This window comes from Myxocyprinus asiaticus, chromosome 47 (genome assembly GCF_019703515.2).
Source record: "Myxocyprinus asiaticus isolate MX2 ecotype Aquarium Trade chromosome 47, UBuf_Myxa_2, whole genome shotgun sequence".
Classification (NCBI taxonomy): domain Eukaryota; kingdom Metazoa; phylum Chordata; class Actinopteri; order Cypriniformes; family Catostomidae; genus Myxocyprinus; species Myxocyprinus asiaticus.
The window spans coordinates 26,306,918-26,317,634 of NC_059390.1; the positions used below are offsets into that span (position 1 = coordinate 26,306,918).

A 10,717-nucleotide genomic window follows, 5' to 3' on the forward strand; every position below is an offset into this window, starting at 1 on the left:
CTTTTCACATAAATAACATTTTTTATTTAAAAATCAAACATATGTATTACTATTTTGTCAATATAATATTTTTTTCAATAAATAATGTTACAGTTTATTTAAAAAAAAAAAACTCTGACCTCAGAATACAATTATTATTCCTCTTATTAATCTCTTCTTAATTATCTTATTAATAAAATATGTTAAACAAACAAAATTTTTCAAATTATTATATAATTATTAGTCTATACCTGCAGTTTTTAAGATCTCACAGGAATTGAACTGAGAGACTGCATGTGATATATATATACTGTATACACACACACACACTACCGGTCAAAAGTATTGAAACACTTGACTGAAATGTTTCTCATGATCTTAAAAATCTTTTGATCTGAAGGCGTATGCTTAAATGTTTGAAATTAGTTTTGTAGACAAAAATATAATTGTGCCACCATATTAATTTATTTCATTATATTAATAAAGAAAAGCAGCCAATAAGTGCCCAACATAGATGGGAACTCCTTCAATACTGTTTAAAAAGCATCCCAGGGTGATACCTCAAGAAGTTGGTTGAGAAAATGTCAAGAGTACATGTCTGCAAATTCTAGGCAAAGGGTGACTACTTTGAAGATGCTAAAATATAACACAGTTTTGATTTATTTTGGATTTTGTTTAGTCACAACATAATTCCCATAGTTCCAATTATGTTATTCCATAGTTTTGATGACTTTACTATTATTCTAAAATGTGAAAAAATAAATAAAAAAAAAAAAAAAATTATAATAAAGAATGAGTAAGTGTTTCAAAACTTTTGACCAGTAGTGTGTATATATATATATATATATATATATATATATATATACAGTAAATCCCCCCCAAAAACACTGATGTCGTAAGGGGGTGGAATGAGGTCTCAGTTTTATCATAGTAACAACAGTATTTTGGCAGAAACTACAGCTACAATGGTAGTTTTTATAAGGCATACAGTACAAAATATATTAAGGGAGTCATATTTTTAAATCACCTATTTTTTTTTTTCTATGTAAATGTACATATATTTTTATGTAACTTGAATGTAATTCACAATTGTTTGTTACCACAACATCCCTTAGATGAGGCCTCTAAAACTACACAAAACAAACAAGATTCCCATTGTGAGTATAAATGCTAACTATATCCTTTACCTTGTAAGTCGTAATTCCCATAGTTCCATTTATGTTATTCCATAGTTTTGATGACTTTACTGTTATTCTAAAATGTGAAAAAAAAAAAAAAAAAATATATATATATATATATATATATATATATATATATATATATATATATATATATATATATATATATATGTATGTATGTATGTATGTATGTATATATACTGTATATGTACTTTTTTTCTTTCTTTCTTTCTTTGAATGTTATACATCAACTACCCTTAAACACCAAAACATCTAAACTCTTGTCACTTATGATTGTTAATCTCACAATTATCACCGTTCAACAAGAGGCTTGTGAGAAGCTTGAAGGTGCCACTTACAAGTTGTTTTCTGTCCAGCAGGTGGCAGTATGTCTGTTTGACTGGTTTAATTCCTGCTCCCAGCTCATCCTCAATCTACCACAATAATGAAGGCGAGCGGGCCTGACTTCTGACAGCTATGCTAGGGTGGGCTGAGGGATATCATAGGTGGGCATTTGGGATGGGGGAGGGGTTACTCAGACTACTAATTTAATGTCTTTAATTGGCGTAACATGGCGTAATTGTCAAGATCATAAGACCCAAAATAACTATATTTTACACTTTTTCCACATATTAAAAAATATATTGAAATAAATAAACTGATAAACATTGTATATAATCATACGCACACACTTAGTTTACTAATTTTAACCACTAATAGTTCTAAAGATAACTAATATTGGCATTATTTTCATTCATTTTCTGTTATAGCATAATTTACAGCTGCTTTGAAACAACGGCTGCTGTGAAAAGTGCTATACAAATAAAATGGACTTGTCTCATAAGATTGAAGTAATGGAGGTAGTATACTACCTTCATTACTGAGAAACAAAATAAAGCAATACACTTACACTTTTAGATCAATTAGAATTACAGCCTTAAAGCAAATTACAAAGACAAATCAGGGTCCCCACGAATGCAATGATGGAGTGGAGAGAAATAATGTAAAGGAGGAAAATAAGGATGGAGTGAAAGGAAATATATTAGATGGAGAGATCAATAATCCATTCATGCATTATTTCGACCAGCGCTGTGGCTTTGTTGTGTATTTCTTGTCAAGTGTCAAAATTATTGCTATATTATATATGACAAAGTTAATAAATGGCTTTTATTGACATGAAAATGTAGTCTTCTAGGCTTTTTAATTAGATTAGATACAGTTGTTGGGGGGGGGCTTAAGCTGTTATATGGTCTTTTTCAGACCGGCCCAAGCCTTTATGGGGCCCTAAGCAGAATTTGATTTGGGGGCCCCTCGGTGCCGCCAATACGATTGACTATTGTCAATGCTTGATTATTCACACACTATAAATCTAACACACCCATTATCAATTTTATTAGTTGTAGCTGTGTTGCTTACATCATACCAATGTCTGCCTGGCATGTTTTTACCCTTCTACGGTTTTTAATGGTAACAGTAGCAAACCCACAAGAGTGGTCAGGTGTTAATTTGCACTTTGAATATTCGAAGTCTTACAGTACTAAGTGGCATACTTAATGTGGTGTAATGACAAGTAGCAAAATAAACCAGCAGACAATGCATTTACTGTAAACAAGTTAACCACTTGAATTGCTTTTGGTTAAAAAAATTAGCAACATGCAAAAGTGCAGAACAATCAACTACAAATAAAATAACTTAAGATAAACAGTATTACATTAATAATTATAGTTAGAAATATTAATCTTAGGATATTCTACAGTAAACTGATCAAATACAAAGGCTGCTGTGCTATTAACTTACCTGCCACATCCGCTGAGGTTGAAACAGACATGGAAGGAACAGTAGGATCAGTGGATGCAGGTGCTGGTGAGTGCCCTCACCTGCAGAGGATGGACCTGATGAAAGATGAAAATAATAATAATAATTGTTATTATTATAATTATATTTCACTTTCTTTTTTTCAAGGTAGATTGCAAAAAAAGTATATGCTGTATTCATGAAACAAGACGTGTAATAGACACGTGTGAAATTAATGTGGAAAAAAAGTTAAATACATAGAACCCCAAGTACACTTACACAAACTTAAGAAAACCAAACAGTGTTATTTTGAGTGGGCTCATCCCACCCCTGCCCATGCAAGACAGCATAAACTTGTCGAAAAAAATCCCAAATGAATCAATCCATAAGGCTGGATCCAAATGCAAAAGCAATGTTTACATGTCCAGTTGTGGACACACATGATGAAATTACTTAATAACATTTTTTTTTTTAATTTATTTATTTATTTATTTTCAGGATGAAATTATCAACAATCACTTCATGAGCTCAAACATCTGTCTCCTCAGTGAAATGGTGCTGATTTACTAGCAGTTCCTGTTATCTAAATAACCACACTCGTCATATGTTCTTTTCGATTGTATGTGTCAAATACGTATCCAATCAATAACATATATATTTATCTCACAGAAGTAATGAATGGGAGTCGGTTCACCAATGACCGTCAACTTTTAAATGATGTCAGTGCTCAAAGCGCGTGCGGATCAAATCCGCGTGCACGTACTGGATCAGACGCAGCGAGTATAAGCAGGTATAAAGTAGATAGTCACCTATAACACAATATAGATCTATATACTCTTCACAATTGTTTATTATAATGCATTTTCAAATCCCAATCACTGTGATCTTCACATCTACATTTAATTAAACGCTGTTTGCCCACGGCACTAATGTCAGCCATTGTTGTCTCAATGTCTCTGACATGTTTATGAAAAATAATCTAATATGCTAATGAAGAAAAGTGAAAAATGTTAACCAAAAAAATAAAATCTACAGAACCATTAGGGAACGTTCTGTATAAATTCTAATTATAGGTTATCCTGCTAGCTGCAGCATTCTGGGAAGGTTATATGGTTATACAAATAAAACCTAAAACCAAGAACGTTTTATATAAGTTATTTTAATGGTTGTCACTTAAAAACATCCCTGCAACGTTCGGGGCATGTTAGTTTATGGTTATCAAAAATAGAACCTAAAGAGAACGTTCCTACAGTAGAAAGTTGGGCATTAGTTCTAAAAAAAATAAATAAATAAATAATAAGGAAATAAATAAATACATAACCTAACAGGAATCATATTTGAACGTTCAGTGTATGCTGGGTTATTACAATTTCATCCCTTGCATACTTGTAAACAGCGCCCTCTCGTGCCAATAAATAACAATCAAACAGGAAAAAAAAACAAAAACAAAAAAAAGACCAAGTGCAACTCAAACATAATACCCAGTTTATTTTCAAAATATTGCAGATGATATAAAATAAAGAGACATTATTTTGCATTAGCTGCTAACATTATTAGCAGCTTACTTGACTGCATCCATTTAAAATTATGCATATCATTTCCAACAATCATTTTTATCATGAATATAATTGTAAAAATATACTCTTTATTTACAAAAAGCTTAATAAACTATAAACATTATCCACAACAAGATCTGATAAAATCTAAGAGCAGGAAGCTGTAACACTTAAATACACAAAATTACTGATTATTTCTTTGTAAAGACATTTAACACACTCAAAAATAATTTTATAGCCTATTTTTAAGATTTATGCATTTCAAATTTCATAACAAAATTCCATCAAAAGGAATAGCATAATCTTTAACAAAAATGTAATTAATAAAACTTGAAAGTTTATTCATTTAAATTTATCAAAGATTACACAATTCCATTTGTTGGAATTTTGTTATGAAATTGAAATGCGTAAATCTTAAAAATAGGCCCTTTACACTTCACGTGTGGAACAGTGAATTGCTGGCGAACACACTGAGATAGTTATATCTTTCATTTCTTGCACTGTGACTGCTCGAGGTGAAGGAGCTATAGTCAGATAGTCATATTCTCTGTGCAGTACTTTCTCATAGACACTCTGTAAACCAACTGTTTTTGGAATTTGGGCTTGGTTGTTCTCCCTCCTGAGACTGTCTCGAGGAAGCGAACCTGTCTTCGTAAAGGAAGGCAGTTGTTGTCCATGTGCAGAATTGTCATTCGCCCTGGCAGCAGATGGACTCCAGCAGCGGTCTGAATGGCCCAGAATCTTGCACTCACTTGTGCATGCCCACAGACCTTGAGTAAAAAAAGAGTGTGTGAGAGAAAGAGAGAGAGAGAGAGAGAGAGAGAGAGAGAGAGAGAGAGAGAGAGAGAGAGAGAGAGAGAGAGATTACAATCAAGCATAAGCTTTTTGGCCTACATACAAAAACAGAAATCTTATCAACGCAGATGTTTGATATAGCGAATGGCTACCGTTCTGAGCGTTGTTTTGAGGTTCGCCTGTTTTTAAGCCATTGCCGCTTAAATCTGAATCACTGTCACTGAAGTCGCTGTCTCCTTTTCCACTGTCCTTGCCACTGAAATGAGGATCTCGTGTTGAGATTGCTGTGTGTGAACTGCCTTTCCAACTCATAATTGGTTTCACTGCTTCTTTCCCTAAACCGGGCAAAGTGGAATACCCCTATGAAAACAAAGAACACAATCAGAATCAGATGACAAATGCTTACAAATGTGTATTCTATGATATCAAATACAGAATGTGCGAAACATTATAATTTACCTCTAATTTCACACCACGGCTGTTATCCTCTGGTTTAAAAGCACACATCGTCTGAGTGCCATCTTCAGAGCTGCAGCATATGTCACTACCCATCTGGATCGAGCCCGTGAAAACGGGCTTGTTTGAGTGAGGAAGAACTTCAAACAATCTGTCATTCAGGATCGGAATAAGCGGGTCGCTATTGTTTCCTGCCCCTTCCAAATGCATGCTGTCCTCCTTTCCAGAATGAAATTCCGCTAGCTTATGTACCTTACATTTATTGCAAGTGGTTGCTATAAGAATGATGGCTAAAAGTAGAAGAGTGCAGCTCCCCGCCAGTATGACAATTATTACAATTGAAAAGTCCCATTTCTGCATCTTTTCGTCGCTTTTGTGTCTGAAAATGTTGCGGTCACTGGGGAGAGGACCTACAATTATGCTGAATTGGATGGTGGCTGTTGTAGTTAGGGAGGGTCTGCCATTGTCACTGATAGTGACTGATACTCTCAAGTTATCAATAACTTCGTAGTTGAGTTCTTGATTCAGATAAATCTCTCCAGTTGCTCTATTGATGGAGAACATAGAGGTGTCCCCCTCGAAGATTTTGAATGACAGTTCTGCATTGACACCTTCATCAGCATCCCTAGCATGTATCTGGGTTATAACGTACCCAGCAGGAGAGTCTTTGGGCAGTAGAACCACGGCAGAACCATTATTTAGCACTGGCTGAGTGATAAAAGGAGCATTGTCATTCTGATCGACAATTTTTAGATTGATGGTTGCACTGCCATGGAGTTGTGGCGAGCCCCCATCACTCGCTTGAATCCGTAGCTCTAACTGTTTGTGGACCTCGTAGTTGAAACTTCTGAGAGCATAGATTGAGCCAGTAGCAGGATCTAGAGAGACAAAAGTTGACACCGGAGAGCCCATGATGTAGGTGTCCACAAGCTTATAGCTGACTTTGCTGTTTTGTCCTAGGTCGAGGTCTCTGGCCACCACCGTTGTGATGTATGCACCAGGAGCATTGTTTTCCACCAAAGAAACTTCGTAGAGATTTTTACTAAACACAGGGGCATTGTCGTTCTCATCACTCAATCTGATGGTATACTGTGCAACTGTTCTAAACGAGGGTGATCCCATGTCTTCAGCCACAATCGTTAGGTTATACTCAGCAATCTTTTCTCTGTCAAGTAGAGCTGCTGTTACAATCATATAGCTGTCTTCATAGGCTTGTTGAAGCTTGAAATGATCGTGCCCATGTAGTGTACAGTGAACCTGTCCGTTTGCACTCGAGTCCCTGTCCGAGGTGCTTATCAGAGCCACAAAACTGTCCTTAGCAGCCACCTCTGTGACATGTGCTACACCTGCTGTGATGGAGGTCATTGGAGTGATGGTGATTTCTGGTGCATTGTCATTCACATCCTGCACCTGAACGACAATTTTACAGATAGATGGGCTCGGATTAGGACCCAAGTCAGATGCTTGTACATCGAACTCATAAGTTGCTTTGCTCTCAAAGTCAATTGGGCTCTCGAGTGTCAACCGCCCAGATTTTCTGTCCACTTTGAAAAGTTGCTGGATCTCCGTGGGTACCTGACTCCCGAAAGCATACACAACTTCCCCATTTAAACCATCGTCTGGATCAACCGCATTCAAGTCCAAAAGCAGGAATCCCACTGGCACGTCCTCTGGCACATCAACTGAAAAACTGTTGCGATCGAAAACAGGGCTGTTGTCGTTAAAGTCTTTCACTTTGACATTTATCTTTGTGGTGCCAGTCCTTGATGGTTGTCCTCCATCTGCTGCCACGAGCTCTAAAACATATAATGCCTGTGTCTCCCTGTCCAACTCTTTCATTAGCATCAATTCCGCATATTTAACCCCATCAGCTCTGCTCAGCACATCAATGGTAAAGTGACTGTTGACTGATATTTGATAGCTTTGAATGTAGTTCGAGCCCACGTCCTCGTCTACGGCAACATCTATGGGAATTCTAGTGCCCAGTGCTGTGTTTTCTGAAATTTCCAAAGTGGATTCCTTTCTGGGGAATTCTGGAGCATGGTCATTGATGTCCTTTACCTCCACTTCCACGTGAATTAATTTGAATCGCTCCTTAGAGACACTCACAACGTCAAATGCAATGAGACACTGGATCGTATGCTTGCAGATTTTTTCTCTGTCTATTCGCTCTCCAATCGTTAGCTGTCCGTCGCTTTCTCTGAGCCTAATAAAAGACCCATTGAACTGCTTCATCATTCTGAAACTGGTCTTGGAGCTGGCTGAAGGAATTAAGGACAAGTCCTTGGCCAGGTTTCCGATAACAGTGGATGGAGCTTCCTCTTCAAATGTCTGATATTTTATTGTCCTTCCAGCTGCTAATGCTGACAGAAAAGGCAGTGACACAAAGATGAAGACCCCCATCCACCAGTGCCACAAAACTCGACTGCAATGTGTCCTTCCCATGATAGTTTGTTTAAAAAAAAAAAAAAAAGATGCAGCACTTCAAATGAAAAAAAAAAACGATTTTAAAGCAAACACCTATTCAAGTTAAAAAAGATTTTGTTTTGTTATTATACCCAAGCCAGGTTACTCTACTTTGAGATAAAGAAAAGTTGTCTCTCTGCACGCACACCGTCGTGCATGCGTCTTTAACCTCTACACGTATACCAGAAAATTGCAGAGGTAGGGTGGTTTATAGAGAGCCTCATGCAAATGAGGTAATGTCAGGGGCCGTTCTAAGACAGGGAGTGAGAGGGGGAGTAGAGGGTTTCATCTGCACTGAGAATTCAGTGACCCAACATCATGGGAAATAGTCTAAACAAATTATATTTAGACAAAACACAAATTAATAATGAATGCATAATATTTTAGTTGGGGAAAAGTTAGTTTCGACTTTGATATTCTTTGAAAATTTGCCTACAGTGCTAAAGGAACCATCTGAAAAGATCACACACTGTGTGAATTTTTAGACGGTCATTTTTAGAATGCAGCATGATCAACAGGCACACATTTTTTTTTTTTTTTTTTTTTGTTAATATGGGTAACTGACACGAAATCCTTAAATTGGGAAAATCCTTCACTTTTTAAACACCATTTTCTAATTTTGTATAGCCTAATTATAATACATGCATTTATATATATATATATATATATATATATATATATATATATATATATATATATATATATATATATATAAAACCTCACAGTAACTGAGATATTAGGCTATGGAAAACTATTTAAACGTTTAAAAATGCATTTGTTACACTGTTGCACCATTTAAAATGAAATATAAGTAAAATGTGCATTAAAAAATCGACAATCTTAAAAGAAATGGTGAACATTTACAAGACCTATACACTTTTCTTATAGCTAGCCTACTATTTAAATTTTATATTATGTCATTCATTTTACTCAATCATATCCTTGCAGGTGACTGCAATCATTACTTTAATAGCCTATTAAAACAGCAGAGGACATTTAAGGAATAATGCAGTTGGACTTGTGATGATGGACATATTTAGGCTATGTCCTTTTATTTTATACTACGTCTTGGATTTCTTAATTTTGGCATTCATCAAATAATAGTAGCTAAGACCGACAGCGGAGGAAGAAACTATAAACTCACGAGATGTCGTGTGAGCGAATTTGCGATCTCTGTTCTTAAAGTCGTTTAACATGCATGTCACTACTTCCCGCGTAACCTCGCCTGTTGTAGCAGGTGAAGTAACCCCGTTTCAAATAAGATTTATCTCAAGCGCCTGGAGATTTTGGCGGATTTCTATAGTCAGATTATATCAAAGGCTTAGAGTCAGATTATATCAGAGGGATAATAGCATAATAGGGTATCCCATTGGCGACATCAACGTCTGTATTATTCTGCAGTGGCACTCAGAAGGAGCAGAACTTCCAGCAGGTCTCACAGAGGGCTGCGCCTTAAATTGAACATAATGAGGCAGCGCCGCATGCATCCTTTGTGCCATCTCCTCAATACACAATCACGGCCGTAACTCTTTTGACTAAATGAAGCTAGCCAATGAATAATCCCACAGCTCAAACCCTTATTAAAATACATTTAACGCTCGTAACGATCTCAGGGTGCGACTGAGTTCGTCATGGCTATTCAAGAGATTTTCTCTCTTTTTTTCTTTCTCCTTCGCTGGGCAACACTTGCTGTTCAACGGAGGTACAAAGCATTAGTGGGGACAAAGAGAAAGAAAGTCCATCTGTCACCAGTAGCCTACGCTGGAGAGATGGGTGTAGAGTATGCGGGGGATGCGGGAGACACGTCCCCCTCACATTCAATAAAACCAAAGTTCGGCCCCATACTTTTTCACAGGGCAAATGTGTTTACGCTGTGTCTTTCATACAGCAAATGTCTAAATGGGTAAATGCAAAAGTTAAAATTCACTGGTCAATTGTGTAATTAATTCAATACAAATTTTTTATTGATTGAGAGCCTATTTTTCTTTTCTCCCCAATTCGGAATGCTCAATTCAGAGGATGAATCTCAGTTCAATCCGCGCATTTTATCATGTGGCTTGTTGAGCGCGTTACTGCAGAGACATAGTGCGTGTGGAGGCTTCACGCTATTCTGTGTGGCATCCACGCACCGAGATGTGGCTCTACCCACCCTAGCAACCCAATTGGTTGCTTAGGAAGCCTGACTGGAGTCTCTCAGCACGCCCTGGGATTCAAACTTGCAACTCCAGGTGTGGTAGTCAGCATCTTTACTTGCTGAGCTACCCAGGCCCCCCAGCCTTAAAAATATTTATTATATATTTAAGTTCCTCTTGCACTAATCGTTCTGTCCCCCTCACTTTTGAAATGATTGCTATGCCCCAGATGTGTAACTATTACTGCCTGCAGCACATAACATGTTTGCGTGTTGTCTGTTTCACAGATATGATTGACAAAAAATAAAAATAAATTAAAAATAAATTAAATAAATAACTTGTTCTCATTTTGATCTTAGAA

The 10,717-nt window shown here is 36.6% G+C and overlaps 1 protein-coding gene across 2 annotated transcripts; it reads right to left on the minus strand.

Moving 5' to 3' along the window:
- Positions 1–4,441: 4,441 nt before the first annotated feature.
- LOC127436931 (protocadherin-8-like) lies at positions 4,442–8,189 on the minus strand. 2 transcript variants are annotated; one of them, XM_051691464.1, is made up of 3 exons: positions 6,011–8,189; positions 5,455–5,662; positions 4,442–5,277 (listed from the first exon to the last, which is right to left on the minus strand). In XM_051691464.1, the coding sequence occupies exons 1-3, from the start codon at positions 8,159–8,161 to the stop codon at positions 4,937–4,939; spliced, it is 2,700 nt and encodes an 899-aa protein (XP_051547424.1). In that variant the 5' UTR covers positions 8,162–8,189; the 3' UTR covers positions 4,442–4,936. The 2 variants fall into 2 exon arrangements, with proteins under 2 accessions (XP_051547424.1, XP_051547423.1); XM_051691463.1 differs by having other exon boundaries at positions 5,762–8,189.
- Between the last annotated feature and the right edge of the window lie 2,528 nt (positions 8,190–10,717).

Coding starts and splice junctions, on each gene's coding strand:
- LOC127436931 (XM_051691463.1), bottom strand. CDS start 8,161: ATGGGGGTCTTCATCTTTGTGTCACTGCCTTTTCTGTCAGCATTAGCA. Junction 5,663..5,761: donor GCCGTGGTGTGAAATTAGAG/GTAAATTATAAT, acceptor TTGTTTTCATAG/GGGTATTCCACTTTGCCCGG. Junction 5,278..5,454: donor TCAAAACAACGCTCAGAACG/GTAGCCATTCGC, acceptor TTTTTACTCAAG/GTCTGTGGGCATGCACAAGT.